This window comes from Schistocerca serialis, chromosome 9, assembly GCF_023864345.2.
Source record: "Schistocerca serialis cubense isolate TAMUIC-IGC-003099 chromosome 9, iqSchSeri2.2, whole genome shotgun sequence".
Taxonomy (NCBI): domain Eukaryota; kingdom Metazoa; phylum Arthropoda; class Insecta; order Orthoptera; family Acrididae; genus Schistocerca; species Schistocerca serialis.
This window is the reverse complement of record NC_064646.1, coordinates 311579998-311602212: the sequence shown is the minus strand read 5'-3', so window position 1 is coordinate 311602212 and position 22215 is coordinate 311579998. Positions and strand designations below refer to the sequence as shown.

The following is a 22215-nucleotide window of genomic DNA, read 5'->3' as shown; positions in this document are numbered from 1 at the left end:
CTGACCAGGTCACGGTTTTCCAGTCGTCTTGGGTCTAATCGGTATGGTCACGAGCCCAGAAGAAGCCGTCAAGGGCGATGTCTTGCTATTAACAAAGGAACTCTCGTCGGTCGTCTGCTGCCATAGCCCTTTAACGGCAAATCTCGCCGCACTGTCCTAAGGGATAAGTTCGTCGTACGTCCCACGTTGGTTTCTGTGATTATTACATGCAGTTTTGGTTGTATTTTAGCAGTGCCAGTTCTACGCATACGCCGCTGCTCTCGATAGTTAAGTGAAGGCCGTCGACCATTGCGTTGTCCGTGCTGAGAGGTAATGCCTCAAACTGGAATATTATCGGGACACTCTTTGACTCTGTGGACCCCCAAATACCGAGTTCCTTAACGATTTCCAAAAGGAACATCCAATGCGTCCGATTCCTGCTACCATCCCGCGTTCATAGCCTGTTAGTTCCCGTCGTGCGGCCGTAATCACGTGGGAAACCATTTCACATGAGTCACCTGAGCGCAAATGACGGCTCTGCCAATGGGATGCTACCACAATCTCTATAGGACCCTTGCGCATATCTGTATTCCATTACTTTTGTCGTCTCAGAGTATACGCTCAAAGAACCAGAAGAGAAAAATTATGAAGTAAAGTAAAATAACTGCACAGAAAAAATGATATTTACAAAAATAAGTATCTTCATTTCCATCTGAAGCTAAAACCAGTGTCAGTTCACAGCTTACACATGCGAACACTAATGAATTTAAAAGCTTGTATTATATGTTTTTATTTCATTGTTGTTTCCTTTCGTAGACGTTTTCAGTTAGTAGGTCAGACTACTTCCGCTTCGTACGAATGTTCATTTTGAGCCGTAGTAGTAAACAGCTATAGTTTCGCGTGAACTCCGTTCCAGTATGGCATCGCGTGCTACGCTTCACTTTATGCAAATCAAAGCAGCCGTCCTATGGTTTCTGTTGCGGGTACTGTCTGTTCTCTGTCCTAACTTTTAAGTTTCTGTATTTTCGAAAATACATTAACGTTATTGCTGTACGCAGTTTTCGGTATTTCATTGCACTATCCATCTTTCAAATGTCTTGGCTGGAGCAGAGTAATTATAACGTAGTTGTTCATTCTGCGACTTAGATTGAATATGCTAACATCCTTAAGTTTTTGACAAAAAATGGAATGCTGCAGTCGCCGGCTGTATGCTCTGATATATGGAGATATAATAAGGAGAGATTCTGTTACAGACAGAAGTCGGCATCGCCATATTAGATGCCCCAAAATGTTAACCAACTGCTTCTTGTTCTTAGTTTCTGCCGTGTCCACTCAACAGTTGTTTTAAATAGAAAATGTTACAGTGATTCCGCGAAATGCACGCCAACTTGAAATCAAACTCTTTAATGCATATTTGATCCATTTCTCCAAATTACTTTTTGTTATACCTTTCGAATAACCAAGGAAAGAAGAGGTTGACATGCAAGGGCTGAATTCTTAATCTTGCGCTTTTCTTAATACGGACTAACGAAAAGATGTTCACTCTTTGTCCTTTTGCTGAAAATGATGAGGAAGTGTTTAATTATGTTTGGTCAGGCCTTTCCTTCACGTAATATTCACCCGACGTTTTCGAGTTCGTCGGATACGAATTCTGAAGTGAAGTGACTGAAATAAAGCTACTACAGTAAAGGCAAACAGCGCAACGAAAATTCGTGCATAAAAAAAGAAATTAAAAAAAAATCGCTGGAACACATCTTCTTATGAATGAAATTTATATTATACATTTACATTTTACACTATAATTAGAATGATTAGTACACCCGTAAATGACGCGAAGTGGTGTTTTCTACCAAAATACTTCTACCTGAAGATAATGTTCGGGGCAACCAGAATGACGGACACATGCATCAAATTTGAGAGATCATGAAAGCTGCATGCTCTGACAGTAGAAAGTAGCATCCTTCTAGATATTAATAACGAAACAAATAGTGGCCTATTAGATAATTATTTATGTTATTAGTTAACTACAGCTTCAGCATTTTCGTGCGTAATTACGTTCCAGTACGTTTTCAACGCTTTGAGAAAGGTCACTAGTAACTGGAGATGGAATACAGAATGTTAACCAAATCAGTGTTGATTGCATACCATACAGAAAAAATCTAGCACTGTTTCTTAAATACTGTGCATGGTAACTAAATGTATTAATTAAAATAATTGCGCGCAAGTTGCAGCCTGCCCTTTGAATTGTAACATATCACTTCGGTGAAGTGATGAGTTGCACAAACGTTTTTCGAGTTGACGAACGATGATCACCACTATAAAAAACTTATTTCCGTTGTGAATTAGATAACCCACTGTTTGTATGTAAGTTTTATTTATGTGCATGTATAATGAGACTGATGGACGCAGCGCATATGTAAATAGGGGCGACGATCAACACAGTTCCACGTTCGCGATACTTGCTGCTAGGGCTGTTTATTCCGTATCGCTGGTTCCTGCGTTGGAGATACGGGGTGCACTATACACCAAGAGCGTCCTTCATAATGTCAATGAACGGGACAAGCAAAAACTCGTTATGTTGATTCCGGGTCGTTAAACTGAAAGTGCATCTGCTCGTGGTGGTCCAGTGTGGGCTGTAATTACCGTGTCGCAGCGAAACTTAGTACATATTGACATCGATTGTAGTTAAGGTAAGCTATCTTTGCCTTTCACGTGTCTTATCTTGCGGTTTCGCTGGCGAAGCGAGTTGCTTGCTAGCCTTCGACGGGAACCCTCGAGATCTCGTGTCATTCGAGGGGGAATCAACGGCTGCCGAACGAGTGTGATGACCGTTACACGTTGTAGTGTGCAATTGATTGGGCGTTTTGCCGACTTGGGCAGCTGGGACATACAAGTTCAGTGACTTCGCTGGGAATAAAATTTGAAGGGAAGCGGTGAAGCTGTGGTACCCGCTCCCTCGTATTGTGTACCTGATGTGGAGTAAGTCGTCGTAATTGTTTGTTCACCGACGCACTCAGAGTTTTTAAACTTTATTATTATTATGGGAGACTTTCTTAGCCTAGGTAGATGGTGGCCGTTATTGGGAAAATTTTCTCTGAAGTTTTTTGGCGTCTCTTACAATCAAATGATTTTATGTTGCTGTTTTAAAGTCTGCACTCTATTGATACAGTTGTCCATGTGCAAGTGAGTCAAAGGTTCTGCCAAGTGTTTCTATGTTTCAGAGTTATTTGAATGTCTTTGTGATTCGGGCTGAAACTTTTAATTGTGCCAGCGCCTTGGCGGGGAGTGAAATGTCATCCGAGGTCTAGGACTGGCGGTGTTTAAGAACCTGACCGCCGGTCGGAGTGGCCGAGCGGTTCTAGGCACTACAGTCTGAAACCGCGAGACCGCTACGGTCGCAGGTTCGAATCCTGCCTCGGGCATGGATGTGTGTGATGTCCTTAGGTTAGTTAGGTTTAAGTAGTTCTAAGTTCTAGGGGACTGATGACTTCAGAAGTTAAGTCCCATAGTGCTCAGAGCCATTTGAACCATAAGAACCTGACCGCTACCAGAGTTGGTCACATATCCCCTTCCAAAGTTCAGTATTTATCTTCCTTCCGTCAAGGCGGGTTAAGCTGGTAGATAAATATTTTGCATGTAACCTGTTTGTATTTGAACTTGCTTTCTTAAATATTACGCACTGGCAACTGGCTAAAACTTAAACTGCGTAACATGCGCTGAGTTCCTTGTGCAGCTTTATCTAGTAATTTTTTATTAACACGTCTGAGTACGTATAAATTTATTTTTTTAAGATCAGTGTCTCTGTTGTAGTTTTTTATTAAGTGATTCTATCATGTTATGTAACGGTATCTTAGTTTGGCACTAGTGCTCGAGTGTTATTGAGTTACCCTTCACCTGTAATTGTTTCATTATATCTATTTTGAGGGAAGTCCTATCTGGGAGTTGGAGGTTCTCAAGTTTGTCAGGAACCCCCTTTTCTAAATTTGAAATTGTTTGTTAGAGTACTTAGTACGTTGGGTTTCTAATTTTATTTGCAAAGTTTTATCTAGTGGCTCGTCCACAATTTACAATTTTCAAATTATTTTTTAAAGACGTAATGCCAAGAAAGTGTCTTAATTATAAAGTGTGTCTACCAACCATGATTCCATCCTGCTTCCTCTTTTATTGAATTTAAGATATACTGTGCAAGTTTGGTACGACTAAAGAATCACGTATCACATATGCTAATGTGTTAATGTGAAACCGATTTAATCTTCAAAAACGTACTTCCAATTTTGGCTAACAGGTGTAAATTTGGCTCTGTGAATGCAATAGACTTATAGAATTGTTTCCCTACGTAATGACGTACTAACGACAGGTGGGCAGAGATGCTCAAATAAGTGAGAAACCCATAATATTGATTTAATAAGCATTGAGCGCTGCTTACACAGTTTGTTCAGTAAGTGCACCGTATTTGTAGACGAGATGCTGCATCCGCAAACCGACATGACCAACAATTCCTTGTAGCAGTTCCGACGGAATCCGAGCAATGTGTTCCTGTGTCTGCTGTCACCATAGACTACCTCACTGTGTGCAGCCTCCACTGTTTAAGTATTTACATCATTCTGCTCACTTAAACTCTACAGTTTCTTTTTTCCGTTTCTTAAATTTGATCCTCTTATAGAAAGAGTCAGCCTTTCCTCATTGCCATCTTGTTGAATGTTGATGTTTCTAAAAACTTGTCCTCTGTTGCGTAGTAAAATGCTGAAGTCATCGTTCGTAATTTTGTTTTAAAAATGTATTTTACCCTTCATTTGAAAATATTTTGTCTCATGGGGGTATTATTCTCTTTACATCGATGGCAGTAGTAACTTTCATTATTCATGTTTCTTATTTGGTATGAGTTCCAATTGGTCGATAGCACTCATCATATTTCTAATATCTACACAGAAGGGCCAAAGAAACTGGTACACCCACCTCATATCGTGTAGAGGGCCTGAGAACATGCAGAATTGCCGCAACACGATGTCGCATAGACTAATGTCTGAAATAGTGCTGGAGGGAACTGACACCACGAATCCTCCAGTTCTACCCACAAAGCCGTAAGAGTATGAGGGGGTGGAGAACAGCACGTTGCTAAGCATCCCAGATATGCTTAATAATGTTCATGTCGGGGGAGTTTCGTGGCCAGCGGAAGTGTTTAAACTCAGGAGAGTGTTCCTGGAGTAACTCTGTAGCAATTCTGGACGTATGGGGTGTCGCTTTGTCCTGCTGCAATTTCCCAAGTCTGTCGGAATGCACAATGGACATGAATGGATGCGGGCGATCAGACAGGATGCTTATGTACGTGTCACCTGTCAGAGTCGTATCTAGGTGTATCAGGAGTTCCATATCACAGCAACTGTACAAGCCCCACACCATTACAGCTTCCAGGGTCCATGGATCTATGAGATTTTCTCCATACCCGTACACGTCCATCCGCTCGATACAATTTGAAACGAGACTCGTCCGATCAGGCAACATGTTCCCAGTCATCAACATTCCAGTGCCGGTGTCTACGGAAACAGGCGAGGCGTAAAGTTTTGTTTCGTGCAGTCATCAAGGATACACGAGTGGACCTCCAGCTCCGAAAGCCTATATCGATGATGTTTCATTGAATGGTTCGCACGGTGACTCTTGTTGATGGCTCAGCATTGAAACCTGCAGCAATTTGCAGAAGGGTTCCATTTCTGCCACGCTGAACGATTCTCTTCAGTCGTCGTTGGTCCCGTTCTTAGAGGATCTTTTTCCGGCCGCACCGATGTCGGACATTTGATGTTCTACCGGGCCCTCGTATTCACGGTGCACTCGTGAAACGGACGCACGGGGAAATCTTTACTTCATCGCTACCTGTTGGGGCGACTATAACACCACGTTCAAATTCACATAAATCATCCTAACCTGCCATTGTAGCAGCAGTAACCGATCTAACAACTGCGCCAGACACTTAATGTCTTACATAGGCGTTGCCGACCGCAGCACCGTATTCTGCCTGTTTACATATCTCTGTATTCCAATACGCATGCCTATGTTAGTTTCCTTGGCGCTTCAGTGTAGTTCCTGTAGTTATTATCACTGTCTTTTGAAGGTAGTGATGGTTTTTTAGCTGTATCTTGAACTCACATACTGAATAAGTCAGTGACACTACTTATCGGAACATTTTTCATAATGTGCATTATTTTCCCTTTTACGAACGTTATACCTTTGACGTTAATATGAGGTTGGGAAGATTACCAGTATGGAGTCATGGCATGCCTATGAACATCTGACTTGATAAAACGGTTGAATAAATGCAGTTTATGTTCTTCGGCTACCAAATCACGTATTTTGCCTCGGAATGTAGAAAATATAATTAAAAATATAATTATGCCATCGATACTGAAGCAATTTCAGAACCCGCCAGGCTGCTTCCTGGACTCGGGTAGGCGCGCCGGCCCCGGATCGAATCCGCCCGGTTGATTAACGACGACGGCCCGTGTGCCGGCCAACTTGGATGTGGTTTTTAGGCGGTTTTCCACATCCTACTAGGTGAATACCGGACTAGTCCCCATGTCCCGCCTCAGTTACACGACTCGAAGACATTTGGAACACATTCACACGCATTCACATTTACACTAGACGCAGAAAGTTAGGGTACACTTTTTCCATCCCGAGGGGGATCGGGTGGCGGCAAGAAGGGCATCTGGCCACCCCTTAAAATTAACGATGCCAAATCCGTACTTAACGCTGCCGACCCTGGACACAATGCAGGATAAAGTCAGTGACAAAAGAAGAAGACTGACGCAATTTGAGGCAACCATGGCAAGCTACTAAAGAGATGGAGTGATGTTATTTATGTTAGGTTCTGGTTCCCAGATAAATAAAGAAACCACGTGTTACAAGGTTGAAATATGTAAGTAATGCACAATTCTTTATTATAAAAATATGGCCTTTAGTGCAAACGGATGTAACTGTCAGGCCTGTCATTGTCTGGAGTTCAAGGGTGCTCAGCAGCGAGGTTATCGATTGCCAATGTGCTGAGTGTAGAAGACCTAAGAGCCAGGAGGTTCAGACAGCAGTTGCAGTTCGGATCCAGGAGCGGAGGTTGCCGACACTGGCGTAGACGCCGGGGGCGGCCTCGCACTCTGGATTCCCCCAAGAGACGATGCCCACCTGGGTGCTTCCGCTGACCAGGGGACCGCCGGAGTCTCCGTTGCAGACGCTCCTGCCGGCCTCGCCGGCGCATACCATGCGGTCGGTCACAGTATTGACGTTGGCGAAGATGCTCCTGCAGGTGTTGCGGTCCACGATGCCGATGTCGACCTTTTGCAGGGTGCTGGCTGCTGGCCCGTCCGTGTACGTGGTTCCCCAACCGGTCACCGTCACTGTCAGACCACCTTCCGGGTCGTAGCCGTCAGAGGGCAGGCTGACGGCCTGAGCGTTCGAGTCGAGGAGGGATCCAATGACCTGGCAACATGATGTCAAGATTTGGTGGAGTACATTCGTGAAGTAAGTTCTGCGGAGGGATCATCTAGGCGTCGAAAGAAAGGGGGACGGTGGCAATGCAGAGAAAATATTTTCAAAGTTTGTGGCTTAAGACTACACTTGTGTGTAAGCTGCTTATTAAGTGAGGTGAGCGGATAAATCGTGATCCAACCCGCACTTGCTGCAGCTAGTAGAGCGGTGCCGAGGAAAATACCAAGCTTCACATTCCTTGTGCAATGAAGCTACTTTACCTATGCTCTGTGCTCCATTCACAGCCTGCATAAGGACATTTCAGTCCTATTCGTTGAATCTTACTTTCAAAGAGAGCTAATTATTGCACCTGATGAAACAACAACTGCTTTTACAATAACGAGTGCTGAAAACAGGAAATGGACACAAACTAAATTCGTTACTGACTTTTCAAAAACTCGAAGATTAGAAGTGTCGCCGAAGATTTCGTATCTATTTTCTCATAACGACCAGTTTTTTTATGTTTTCTAACATTTATGTTTATTTTTTTCTTTCTTAGCATAGCTGCTTGGTTCAGTAACCGTTTGTAAATTAAAATTGAAACAAGTGAGCCCTCGGTCAACACTTTTTAGTGTTATTAACCAGGTTTCAACACTTCGAAAAGTGCCTTCAGCAGTATTTAGACATTTTAAGTGGTCTATAACATAATTACAAATTTATGGGAAAAAATTTTATAAAAGAAGTTTAAGCACTAATTAACAATACAAGACAGAGACAGTAATTACATGTCACGTATAAAATAAATAAAACGCCACAAGGGCTTTAGTCACAAAATATTTAAAAGGGATGTGTGAAGGCGAGCCTCTAAGGCAGGGCCGGCCAGAAATTCTGGACGCGTGATGTGCTCCTGCACATGTGCAACTTCCGGGTCGCAGCGTGCACGCCGTAGCCGTCAGCGTTCATGTAGTGCATGTTTCTACGCACAGATGTCGCTTTATCCACTTGCTGGGATACTCTGTACCGGCGCATTATAGTGCTCTTTGCACAGCTTGCAAGCCAACCATGGGAAGGTATTTCGCGTATTGAACATTTAAAATACTGTCACAGTCTACTCACTGAGACGCCTGCTTTTATGTAAACAGTTTCACGCAGTAAGACAAGTAATACAGTTAACAACCGTGAGTTTTTATTAAGGCAGCTTGACTGACGGCACGTAAATACGCGTAACGTTTTGAATCTAGTATTCAAGAAAGAGAGCACTTAGCGACTTCCATCAAATCTTATTCATGATTTCAAATAACATTAAACTAATGGAAGGTTTCCTATAACTAATTTTCAATGCCCTGAGTTACACCCACATAATTTCTGTCTCTCTGATCTCTGAACAGAATGTTAACCGCAGACCTCTCGATGATCGCTTGTTATTTCAATACCATTATTGCTATATCTTTCATCAGTTCCGTCTGAAATCGCATAATAACCGACAATTAGAAGAATGTTATGTTTTATCGACCTCAGCTGAGCGTAGCCCTTCGCACATAAAAAAAACCTAAATGTAAGTATAAATTGGAACAATCAGTTTAATGAACAATTTCCTTGGTAATAATGTAACATGGCGCAGAATGAGGCAATAATGCACAGTTAGTAAACAATAATTTTTAATTATGAAAGGAATAAATCCAAACTCGTTTATCATTGGTCATGAGAGATGATATAGTTAATATCGGGCACAAAAGCACGGCTCATTGACAAACGCAAGCTGTTGCGAAAATTTTTTTCACTTATGCTTGATCGAAACCTTGATTTATTCATTTTCATTACCGAGAAAAATCTTTCACAAACATATGTCGACCAGAACATGGACATAGCTCTCGCGGCTTCTCGGTGCAGACGTGGAAATTCTTGTTGTGAAAAATTTTCGTAGAATTCTTTTGTACTTCGCACTGCAAAGAACTTGTCCTTCAGTCTCGTATTGCACTGTAGGTCGATCAGTTATGTAGATCATTCGGAGCATCTTCAACTGACGACGAGAACGGTCGAGCAAAGAGGCGAATGACAGGAGACAAACTCGTAACATCTGCAAATCGTGCTCGAAATTGTTCCTTAATTTTTAGAATTTTTGACACGTATTCTTGAAATCTAGCACTTTCATGGACCAGTCCAAGACTCGGGAAATGTGCAGTGTGTTCTGTCAATAGCGCAAGCTTCCTTTCAAAGGCATTTACTTTTTCCAACATGTCAGAAATTAAATTATTTTCACCTTACAAACTGACGTTCAGGCTGTTCATGTGAGACGTAATGTCCACGAGAAATGCAAGGTCTGATATCCAGCAAGGGTCTTCCAACATAGGTTCATTTTTACCCTTCTCATGTAAGAATGTTACTATGACCAAACGTAAATCAAAAAATATTTTCAGCATTTTACCTCGACTGAGCCAGCGTACTTCGGTATAGTAAGGTATGTCGCCGTACTCCGCTCCTAATTCCTCCAAGAACCGCTGAAACTGGCGATGCGTAAGCCCATGTGTCTTCATATAGTTTACAGTACGCACAGCAATTTTCATGACGTTTGCTAACGTTACTGATTTTGCACAAAGCGCCTCTCGATGCAGAATGCAGTGAATTCCATGCAACGTCTCGTCTGTGGGCCCTAGCTTTTTGTGCATCCGTGCTATGAGTCTTGTCTGATGGCCTTGCATTGATGGTGCTCCATCTGTGGTCAGTGAGAGTAACCGATTCCAGTCCATACCGACACCATCAATCGCTTGCTCTACAGCTTGGAGTAAGTCCGCACCTGTAGTAGACCCTTTCAAAGGTACTAAGTCCAAAACGTCCTCTGTTACACAGTGCGTTATCGACACCTCGTACGTATATCACAACCTGTGCTGTATCTGTAAGACCTGTTGCTTCATCGAGCGCAACAGAGAAAGCCCCAAAGTCTTTATCCTTAATTATTATCCGCCTGTGCACATCGCCGGCCATAGCACTGATACGTCTTGTCACTGTTTGTTTGGATAGACTGATTTCTTGAAACATGCTAACGTTCGTGGGACACACAAGTTCAGCAGTTAATTTTGCTCGCAGTGGAGATTTAGTGTGGTTGTCATTCTGGAAAATTGAAAACAGTACATTGTACACCGTACAGTAAAATAGTTTCTTGTGTTACATTTATGTCTAAGAGCTCAAGAAGTATCAGTTACTTTGACGCACAGTAAAATCAAGTTGATGTGTCTCATCCATTTTCTTAAGGACATTTAATTTTGCTAGCCGCTCTTCAGTGTTGAGTACACTACACTCGTCTTTGTGATATGTATTGTAGTGTCTTTCAATTGAAAACTTACGCTGGACGACTATTATTCGGCGGCACAGTAAACACTGTGAGTTTTCACCAACGGCTACGAAAAAGAATTGCAGTTCCGAGTCATTTTTAAACGACTGAGAACATAGATCTCCCGTCCTTTGCTTTTTCACAGTACTTGCCATTTCTCAGTATTTCTCTGTTAAGGTTACGGTCACCAGGGGTAAACGAGACTGGGTATGTTGCGCTCTTGCTTGTACCACTTCAACAGGGAAGTGGAGCCGTCGCCGTTCATTTAAGACACATGTCTAATAACAGATGTCGCTGTCGCACACGTGCGCACATGTGCAGCACTTCCGCACGTTTGCACACTGTGCTGCGTTTGGCTGGCCCTGCTCTAAGGGCTCCTCATACCTGTACAGCAACAGGTTGCAACGTACTGAGGCGCCCGCGTTAACAAGTGCGGCAGGTGAACATGACATTGCAGCGAGAGCACCATCTGGTAGCCGCAGGTACAACTTGGCTACTTAACGTTCAAATGTAGACAGGAGAAAATTAAAATCAATGTTGTTCAGTACATAATGTAAAAGGCAATATTTTGTTTAACAGTGGCAGATAAAGTAACATTTTGTCTACAGCAGATCTTAGAAGTACAGTTTGAAGCATTAAAACGTCATTATAGAAAATACAGAAAGGGCTGAATGACACAGGCTGTAGAAAACGATATAACATGAAATACATCCAATACACCATTTAATAAATGAAAAATTATGGGATGACTTAGATGGGGAAAAAAACATTTCAGTGAACTACACGAGGAGTCCTCGATATTAGATGTCAAGTAACGGCTCTATACCGTTGAAGAAATTTTTGTTACGCAACTGCAGCTGCTCATTGAGAATGAGGCTATCATTTCGATAAATATGTTTAAAAATCTCTAATTCTTCAAGAATATCTAATTTACCCCCTTTCATCTCGGTGTGCAAGTGTTAATATCGGAAATTGCTTTATACGCGTGACCTGTAGTCAGAAGAAGGTCGGCAAAAGACGGATTTTTGGGGCAAGTGCCATATTTTTTAAAAAAGGTGTTGTTTATATCTGGTTGTAAAGGCACGTCCTGCTTGTCCTATGTAGTACGAAGAGCAGGTATCACAGAAAATCTTATTGACGTCAGAACTTTCTAAAGGAAATGAATCGATTTTAAATTATAAATGAAGCATTTTTTCAAGTTATTATTGGTAGAGAAGACAGTCCACCGTTTGATGCCCTTTGCCTTCATCAACGAAGGCAGATACCAGTTGATGAAATTTCGGGCTTTTGATATGATAACGCTGTTTTTTCGTGGCTGATAGTGGTCGATATACGTTAGTTTTTGAAAGTCAAAATTGATTGTTCTCCGCCCCTAGTGGCTATGCTTAATTGAAAGTCGGAATGCATTTTTTTTTTTCGGTTCCCTGTGTTGACTGTCTTTCACGGAGTCCACCCATGTCGGTGATGGGTGAATGAATTGCCATTTAAAATATGCCCACGAATTTTATAATTTTGTCAGTTATTTGGGGGCTGATATCTTGCAGAGCGAGCGTCACATTGCCACATTTTTCTTAATGCGCGGGAGAAAGTCTGTTGCCCGTTTTTTTGTATGAGTAAAAATAGTGGTGCCAAGTAGCTTTAGCTCGATTTGGTTTTATTATTTTTTGAGTAGCAATTTTAAGTTGATATTTTTTTTAAAAAAGTAGTTAATTTGACAGCTCGCGATAAGCGGCAAATGTGGGTTCGAGTTCCCGTGACAACATATAAAAAACGGTAGGGGCTAGCGTCTTTGACTAGCAGACGCTAAATTCTGGGTCCTGGGTTCAAACCACCCTACTGCTTACATTTTGAATAAAGATCACCAGGAAGAGCGACCAAAGACTTCCGGCATAAGAAGTAACCCTCCTTATCCCAACGGCATTGTGAAACAGGATGGAGGAGCGGACAGAAGTTCCGGGCACTCTCTTGCCCTTGGTGTGAAAAAAGTACGTAAATGGCGGAAGCATCAGCATGATCTACGACATGAGGATGGAGACAGCAATGGAAACCACTGCATTAAAAGCACGTAGTGTATATCCACAGGCCAGGTAGCCTGTAATTCAGAAAGTGTCATGATGATCTCTCTATTGACAAAAGATTCCGGACTAGTGCACCCTTCGGATGTTCTTGAGTGGATTACCAAGGGGAGGTAAACATGAGAAAAAGATTGAATAATCATCGAATGTGTAGCACTCTACAAGTGGCGTGGAATGTCAGAAGTTCTAACGTCATTGCGAAGCTAAAAAACCTGGAAAGCGGAATGCTAAAGACTAATCTAGATAGTGTGCTGGTCAGTGAAGTGAAATGAAAAGAAGACAAGGACTTCTGGTTAGTCGAGTATAGGACAATATCAACAGAAACAGAAAACTGTATACCAGGGGTAGGAGTCGTTATGAACAGGAGGGTAGGGCAGACATTGAGTTTCTGTGAAAAGTTCAATAATAGGGTTCCTGTCATTAGAATCGACAGCAAACACATATCGACAACTGTAGTTCAAGTATACATGCCGACATCGCAAGCTGAAGATGAAGACGTAGCGAAAGTATATGAAGATATTGAAAGCGTAAAACAGTACGTAAAGGAGACGAAAAATTTATAGCCATGGGAATTGGAACGCAGTAGAAGGGGAAGAGGCAGAAGGAGAGGTTACAGAATGGGTTTCATAACAGAAATGAGAGAGGAGAAAGGCAGTTGCAGAGGAAGGGGTAGTAGAAATTTTTGCCCTATGATATGGACTTGGTAGCAGGAATGAGAGAGGAATAAGGCTAACTGACTTCTGCAAAGGTTTTAGCTAGTAATAGCGAATACTCTGTTCAAGAATCACAAGAGGAGAAGGTACACTTGGGAAAGGCCCAGAGAAACGGGGAGAGTAAAGTTAGATTACATTATAATCACACTGAGATTCCGAAATGAGGTATTGGATTGTAACACATACCCAGGAGAAGATTTAAGCTCAGGCCACAATTTAGTAATGATGAAGAGTCACCGAAGCTTGGGCGACTACTCAAGAAGAATCAGTGGGCAACAAAGTTAGATATAGTAGTGTTACGGAATGAAGACACACGCTTGAGGTTCTCTGACGCTATAGAGACAGCGACAATGAACAGCTAAGTAACATTTAAGTTGAAGAGGAATGGACGTTTCTGAAAAGCGGAAAGAAAAACGTAGGTACAAGGAAGGTAACTGCAAGAAATCCTTGTTTAACAGATGAAATACGTCAGCTAATCAACGAAAGAAAGAAGTAACAAAATGTTCATGGATTCCCAGTAACAAAGAAAAGTATTGGTCACTTAGGTATGAAATAAAGTGAAGCGAAGCTAAAGCGGAATGGCTAGATGAGAGACATGGAGAAATCGAAACCCAAATGATTGTCGGAAGGGCTGACTCAGCATACAGAAAAGTCAAAACAACCTTCGGTGAAATTAACAGCAAGGACGGTCATATTAAGAGTGCAATGGAAACTCCGCTGTTCAAAGCACAGGAGAGAATGTGGAAACAGTGCACTAAAGGCTTGTAAAAATGGAAGGACTTATCTGATGATGTGACAGAAGAAGAAACAGCTGTCGACAGCGAATAGACAGGGAATCCAGTATTTTAAGAATTTAGAAAAACTCTGGGCGACTGAAGATCTAATAAGGCAAAGGGGTGGAAAACATTTCATTGTAATTTCTAAAATCACTGGGGGTAGTGGTAACAAAAGGACTATTCTCACTGATGAGTAGAATGTATGAGACTGACAATGTACCATCGGACTTCCACAAAAATATCTTCCACATTATTCTAAAGACAGCAGGAGCCGACAAGTGAGAGGGATATCCCACAATTAGCTTCAAACCTCAAGCACACAAGATTCTGACAGGAATAGTGTATAAAAGAATGGAAAGCAAATTGAGGCTCCCTTACATGACGATTAGTATGTCTCTAGGAAATATAAAGGAACCAGAGGGACAGTTCAGACGTCGCGCTTTGTAAAGGAAGAAAGACTGGAGTAAATTCAAGACGTGTTAATAGGTTTTGTCTACCTGGAAACAGCGTTCATAATATAAAAGGGTGCAAGATGTTCGAAATTTTGAAAAAAATAGCTGAAAGCTATACCGAGGAAGACGGGTAACATACAATCTGTACAAGAACAACAAGGGAACAACAAAGCAGTCTTTCGCCATTACCATTCGATCTGTACACTGAACATGCAATATCGGAAATGGATTTAAATTTCAAGGTGAAAGGATATCAATATCACTGCTATCCTCAGTGAACGTGAGGAAGACTTACAGGAGTTATTAAATCGATGAACAGTTTAATCAGTAAGCGCTATGGATTGAGAGTGAGTTGAAGAAAGACGGTAGTAATGGTTGGTATCAGAAATGAGAACAGAGATAAACTTAAAATCAGAATTGGAATCACGAAGTAGACGAAGTTAAGGAATTCTGCTACCTAGGCAGGAAAATAACCCTTGATGGACGAGGCAAGGAGGACACGAGAAGCAGAGTGGCACTGCTGAAAAACGGCTTTACTGGTAAGGAGAAATCTAACACAGACCTTACATTGAGGAAGAAATTTCTGAGAATATACGTTTGGAAAGCAGCAACGTATAGTAAGGAAACATGGACTGTGGGAAAATCGAAACAGAAGAGAATTGAGGTATCTGAGATGTGGTGCTATAGAGGAATTCTGAAAATTATGTGGATTTACAAGGTAAGGAATGAGGAGATTCCTCGTAGAGTTGGAGAGGTAAGGAGGATATGGCAAACGCTGACAAGAAGAAGGGACAGTATGACAGAATATGTGTTAAGACATCGGGAATGACTTGCACGGTAACAGAGGGAGGTGTAGAGGGTAAGAAATGTAGAGGAAGGCAGAGATTGGAATACGTCCAGCAAATAATTGAGAACGTAGGTTGCAAGTGCTACTCTGAAATTGAGAGGTTGGTACGAGAGCGAGGAATTCGTGGCGGGACGCCTAAGCCAGTCAGAAGGTTAATGACCAATGAAAAACAAGAAACAGGCCAGCGACTTTCGATTAAAGTATTACAGCAAATGTACGAGTCCAGGTTAATGAGACATGGACGGCAACGTAGGGAAGCTTACGTCTGGTTCAAATGGCTCTGAGCACTACGCGACTTAACTTCTGAGGTCATCAGTCGCCTAGAACTTAGAACCAACTAAACCTAACTAACCTAAGGACATCACACACATCCATGCCCGAGGCAGGATTTGAAACTGCGACCGTAGCAATCGCTCGGCTCCAGACTGTAGCGCCTAGAACCGCACGGCCACTCCGGCCGGCCGTTTAGGTCTGTCCATGATGCATACACGGATTGACAAAATGGTTAAGGTGAACGCTCGCGACATGCTGGAAATCCGGGCTCGATTCCCAGTTCAGCACAACTTTGGATTTCGTCATTATATTCTACAGCTTGAACTTGGCCGTATTCGCAACAGTGAACACATTTCCTGTACATAATTAGTTGTTTTTATACAACGTAGAATTCCACAAAAAAATACAGTTAATCTCATTCGCCCCTGACGCTGATGTCATTATCAGAATACAGACTTAACAAATGTTAAAATCAACTCGAAGGTATAAGTGAACTGTTGCACGCCTTTTTTCCTGGCATAAATCAGTTTTTAATCAAAGCTTGTGAGGTATAGCGTTACGTGTTTAATCTCATGGCTCAATACGGGAATGAAACGGGTGTCGTTATGAGCCTGCATGCACTCGTGTGCGACTACCTAGAAAGGGTTCACCGTTGGGATGTAAGACAAATGCGCCCTCCCGAAATGCCGATCATTGACAACAGTACCGTCTGTGCAAAAAATGTTTTCCGTAGGAAATGTATGAGAGCTGTAATGCATTTTACGACAGTTCCAAGAGATTTCGAGATTGTAGCCGAATGATTACTAAAATCAATATGGAAATCACGTCGTTAACATCAAAGTAAAGCTATTTATTGAGCTACTACTTTCAATAATCATCAGACTTCAAATTATCTTAGTATAAATACCTGCATCACGATCTGGATCATCATCGCGCTGCCACAAGTTCAGTATGTGCAAGGAAACTTCAGTTTCTTTATTTCTATCTATGATATGTCAGACATGAACAAAATGCTAGTAGAAAACTTGTCACAATTTACCAATTAAATGCCATTCCCTGTTTTTATTTCATGGCCATAACTTCAGTTGTACATCCGTTTTGCCGTCTTGTTTCACTAAGTATCATACTGTTCGTTATTTAATGATCACCAGTGATCTACAGCCAAGCCTCTTCTCATGGCCATTTTCTTGTTTTTAAATGTGGTACCTAATTGATATTCTCATTGTATTCACTAAACTGTCTCTTTTCCATTACTTTTCAAGTGTCTTCTTAGGTTATGAGCTGTGTGTGTTGCACTCTGATATTAGCATTCCATATTGGTCAGCAGTGAGTATTTCTGCCTCTCTCTCTTGGTTATTTATTGTGTTCAACAAATGTTTTCCCCAAGCACCTTTCCAACTTCCAACATCACATTCATTCTATATTTGCATGCGACGTTTTTGAATTAGCAACGTTTGAGGAAAAAAGGATCATAGACATGTATAAAGTAGAAGCGTGGAGAAGAGCATTTTTTTCAGTAATTAGTATTACTCAGTGGCTCAATGTTATGTTCTAACTACGTTCAGCTATTAAATTTGATCTTATCCTACGTGCCATAGGTACCATAGCTAGAACGTAGAAGATCATTTAACTTCACATGTTTCGACCACGAGACAGAGCAGTCGTTATTGACATCGGGGTGGTTTACGCATACATACTCTAAGGATGTTTATCGTTTTCTAATTGTTATCTTGCAGATTAGAGGTGACGGAACACTAAAGTTATTCATACATCTGCTGCTGACGCAGTTGCGTACATGGCTTTCATAAAACAGTTACGAGATATTGGTGAAGAAAATATCCAAGTTCAGGAGAAACGTCACACACTACCGTGGAAAATATTTCAGGAACGTAACGGGAACGTACGAGGATCATTGAATAAGTAATGCCACACATTTTCTCCCTCAGAACATATTTGTTGTGAAGAATCTGAATGTGGTGACAATATACATCAACATGTCTCCTACATGGCCTATTTTTCTACGTAGTCTCCATCACGTTCTATGGCCGTACGCCAAAGTTGTGGAAGAGCATGTATTCCCTGCTGGGAAAAGCTCTTGTCCTGTATGCGTAGCCATGTTTTCACTGCACGACTGACACTCCCGTCAGCTTCAAAGTGTGTTCCCCCGTAGAGAATCTCCGCTTTCAAAACGCTCCAACAATTCAGATTAAACGGCCTTACATTGAATCTTGTGGTCCACTGATGGCATTCCTGAAACCCGTCGTGAGCACGTCTATGAATATCCGAGAGTCTTGATCATTGCAGACGCACTTCCGATGCTGACCGACAACTATAGAGACAATTGTCGAGTTGTGATGCTCCGGTCGGCACGAATAATGGCATCCGCACGATTCGGCATTTCTATAACAGTGGCTGTGACAGGACGTCCAGAGCGTGTGTGATAATACAGCTCTGTCTCCGCATTTCCTGAGGCTGTAACTTTCTTTAACCATCGCCCAACTGTAATCATATCAACTGCAGCATCGCTATACAATGCACACAAATGTTAATGGGTGTTCACCACGGTTTCTTTTTCTGCACACAACAATTTGAAACTGCTCTATTTAAATGTGTGCGTCTGTACTAAAATTTCAGAAGGACGGAAAAGATGAAACTTCTACGTTTTTTGATTCTGAAAAAGCTGAGTAAAACTGAACGTACTCAGCCTACTTTCTCTTTACTTTTTCTTATCATGTCAACACTGACCCATAATATTCTAACGCAACACAATGTGACTGTTCAAAAAAATTACAACCTGATTTCAACAAATTAATTCAAAAATATGGCCCTGACTAAAAAGAGATCTTAACAATGACCTATATATTTCATCAAGCACTTACCTCACAAAAACCTTCATTACGCGAACTACTGCAGTACAGCGAGCGTCAATACTACCAGCTAAATAAAAGATAACTACTAAAGCCACTAACTACTAATAGGCATGTGGTTAGCAAAGGAAAGATTTTGTTGCAAACCAAATAATGTATTTTTTACCTTAATAATGTGACATCCATTTCAGACACGAATATAAATCGTCATTGACATCCAGTACAAAGATATATAATCATGAGAAATTTTCAATCTCCAAGTCGGATACTTCCAGGTCATTACCCTACGCTAACAGTTCAGACCTCTACCCTCCCTCAATGCTAACTTCTCACCATTTAACATCCATCACTACTTGCTGTTCACTTCCAACTGCCCTACATTACTTCCATCACTGCTGGCAACTAACTTCCAACTGTCCAACGCTACTGGCGATTAACTTCCAGCAACGAGTCAAACCAGCCACAGAGTCTCTTACAAAGAAAGCGCTGTCAGAGATCTAGTGCAAAGCGCTACACAGCACTGCCAACACAGAAGAAGCCCACTTACAAATTCAATAACAGCACGCTGCTCGTAATGTGAGTCGTATGTAGATGTCATTTTGACGCTCTACTGCGGGTCTGCCATCTGCGAGAACGGTTCAAAACTTCACCGGCTCACAGAAGAAACATAAAGTGTGAAGCACCAACAAGGACGTTCGTCTATATACTTTATGGCTTTTTTAAAAAAAAAAGTCGGGCGTTATTTATTGAACGACCTTCATAAGAGATGCACGTCTGGCACAGCTATGAGATTCAACTTCAAGCCATGGATAATGCATTGATACATTTTGAAGAAAGAAGAAGTTGAAGAATTTTAGAATATGTTTTTTGCTCGCGTATCATGTCATTTCTGGAAACCGAGAATCCATTATGTAGGAATCAACATGGATTCCGGAAACAGCGATCGTGTGAGACTCAACTCGCCTTATTTATTCATGAGACTCACAAAATATTAGATACAGGCTCCCAGGTAGATGCCATTCTCCTTGACTTCCGGAAGGCGTTCGATACAGTTCTGCACTGCCGGCTGATAAACAAAGTAAGAGCCTACGGAATATCAGACCAGCTGTGTGGCTGGAATGAAGAGTTTTTAGCAGACAGAAGACAGCATGTTGTTCTCAATGGAGAGACGTCTACAGACGTTAAAGTAACCTCTGGCGTGCCACAGGGGAGTGTTATGGGACCATTGCTTTTCACAACATATATAAATGACCTAGTAGATAGTGTCGGAAGTTCCATGCGGCTTTTTGCGGATGATGCTGTAGTATAAAGAGAACTTGCAGCATTAGAAAATTGCAGCGAAATGCAGGAAGATCTGCAGCGGATAGGCAGGGAGTGGTAACTGACCCTTAAGTGTAATGTATTGCGAATACTTAGAAAAAAAGGATCCTTTATTGTATGATTATATGATAGCGGAACAAACACGGGTAGCAGTTACTTCTGTAAAATATCTGGGAGTATGCGTACGGAACGATTTGAAGTGGAATTATCATATAAAATTAATTGTTGGTAAGGCGGGTGCCAGGTTGAGATTCATTGGGAGAGTCCATCAACAAAGGAGGTGGCTTACAAAACACTCGTTCGACCTATACTTGAGTATTGCTCATGAGTGTGGGATCCGTACCAGGTCGGGTTGACAGAGGAGATCGAGAAGATCCAAAGAAGAGAGGCGCGTTTCGTCACAGGGTTATTTGGTAATCGTGATAGTGTTACGGAGATGTTTAGCAAACTCAAGTGGCAGACTCTGCATAAGAGGCGCTCTGCCTCGCGGTGAAGCTTGCTGTCCAGGTTTCGAGAGGTTGCGTTTCTGGATGAGGTATCGTATATATTGCTTCCCCTTACTTATACCTCCCGAGGAGATCACGAATGTAAATTTAGAGAGATTCGAGCACGCACGGAAGTTTCCCGGCAGTCGTTCTTCCAGCGAACCATACGCGACTGGAACAGGAAAACAAGGTAATGACAGTGGCACGTAATGTGCTCTCCGCCACACACCGTTGGGTGACTTGCGGAGTATAAATGTAGATGTATATCCAGCTTACGTTTGAGAATTGTCTACGAAACACCGAATTATTTTTGGTCACGCATATTTTCAGCTACTGGTACTCACCATGATGACGGCGACATCGTAGTCTAGCGTATCGCTGTCGTACGATCCGTGCATGTAGCCGGAGGAGGCCTTGTGGACGGCACCGCCACTTTCACGAATTGAAGACCCCGCTCGGAAATACACCAGAGGGAGTCGCAACCCGACAGCGCAATGAGCGGCCGTCAGCGCCCAGCTGGAGCTGATGATGGACGCTCCACAGATGTGTGAACCGCTATATTCAAAGGACAGCTGCCACGGGTAGTCGGCAATGTCGGCGTCGGAACCTCCAACGATGCGGCTGTTACCGCGGCTCCTCAACCTCGTCGACGCCGGCGGAGCCAGGGCGGAGCCCAAGAGGCCCACCAGGATGAGAGCGAGGCGCTGCATAATGGACGCAGTGGGTGCACGCCATTCGGCCCACGACCTATATAAACCGTACAGGATTGAGTCTTATCTCACTCTGAGGTAATGTGTGTGCTTCGAAAATATCTTCTGTGTCTGACTCCTTATCTTCTGAGATAAGCTATCGCATAGGCTCTTAAATATTGATATAGACCATGATAAGGCCCCCCTCAAAGATGACGCACAGCTGATTAAAATAAAACAGCTAGTTTTTTCACTTTTAATCCATATCCCGAAGTGATCTAGAGTGTGGTCTAGGTGGTGGTTTGACTCTAAAAGTTTCTGAAAGCCGTACCTTCATCATTTTAAGTGAGGGTAAGACGTCAAACGGGCCGACTTGGAGCAGGAGAGGCAGCACAGGACATTTTAATTTCCACTGTCTATACTTTTACAAATAAATTCATAAAACTTTGTCAGCATGACCAGAAAGGATTCAGAATTCACACTCATAGCAGTGGAAGTTCGAAAACATAACAAAGTTTTTTTTTTTACATGTGAAATTTCATCATTTTTTTCACTTACTAATGGCAGCATTTGTTGCTATAGGTACATTTTTCTTCATAAGTAAGAGAGATGGTTCGATGAATTTTGCACAGCATACAAACCATGCTTAGAGGTGTATGAAACTCTAGAATTTTCCAAATCTATGAAAAACTGTGGCAAAATTTGAGGTAATTAACTACAAAATTTGTGTTTTTTCTAAACATGAAGTTTAAAATACAACAGATCATTCGTTTTTTCATAAATTAAATAAATTCTAGAGTTTCATACACCTGTAAGTAAGGTATGTATGATGTGCAAAATTCATTGAAGAATCTCTCTAACTTATGAAGAAAAGTGTACCTACAGCAACAATAGCAGCCGTTAGTAAGTGAAGAAATGATGAAATTTCACACATAAAAAAAATTATTTTGTTATGTTTT

At 41.9% G+C, this 22215-nt stretch overlaps 1 protein-coding gene across 1 annotated transcript; it reads right to left on the bottom strand.

Moving 5' to 3' along the window:
- Positions 1-7044: 7044 nt before the first annotated feature.
- LOC126419581 (trypsin delta-like) lies at positions 7045-21277 on the bottom strand. Its single transcript, XM_050086767.1, has 2 exons — positions 20912-21277; positions 7045-7443 (listed from the first exon to the last, which is right to left on the bottom strand). The coding sequence occupies exons 1-2, from the start codon at positions 21275-21277 to the stop codon at positions 7045-7047; spliced, it is 765 nt and encodes a 254-aa protein (XP_049942724.1).
- Between the last annotated feature and the right edge of the window lie 938 nt (positions 21278-22215).

Excerpts from the sequence above, each read along its gene's own strand:
- LOC126419581 (XM_050086767.1), bottom strand. The coding sequence starts at position 21,277 with ATGCAGCGCCTCGCTCTCATCCTGGTGGGCCTCTTGGGCTCCGCCCTG. Across the intron at positions 7,444-20,911 it reads ACGATGTCGCCGTCATCATG|GTCATTGGATCCCTCCTCGA; the intron begins GTGAGTACCAGT and ends TCATGTTGCCAG.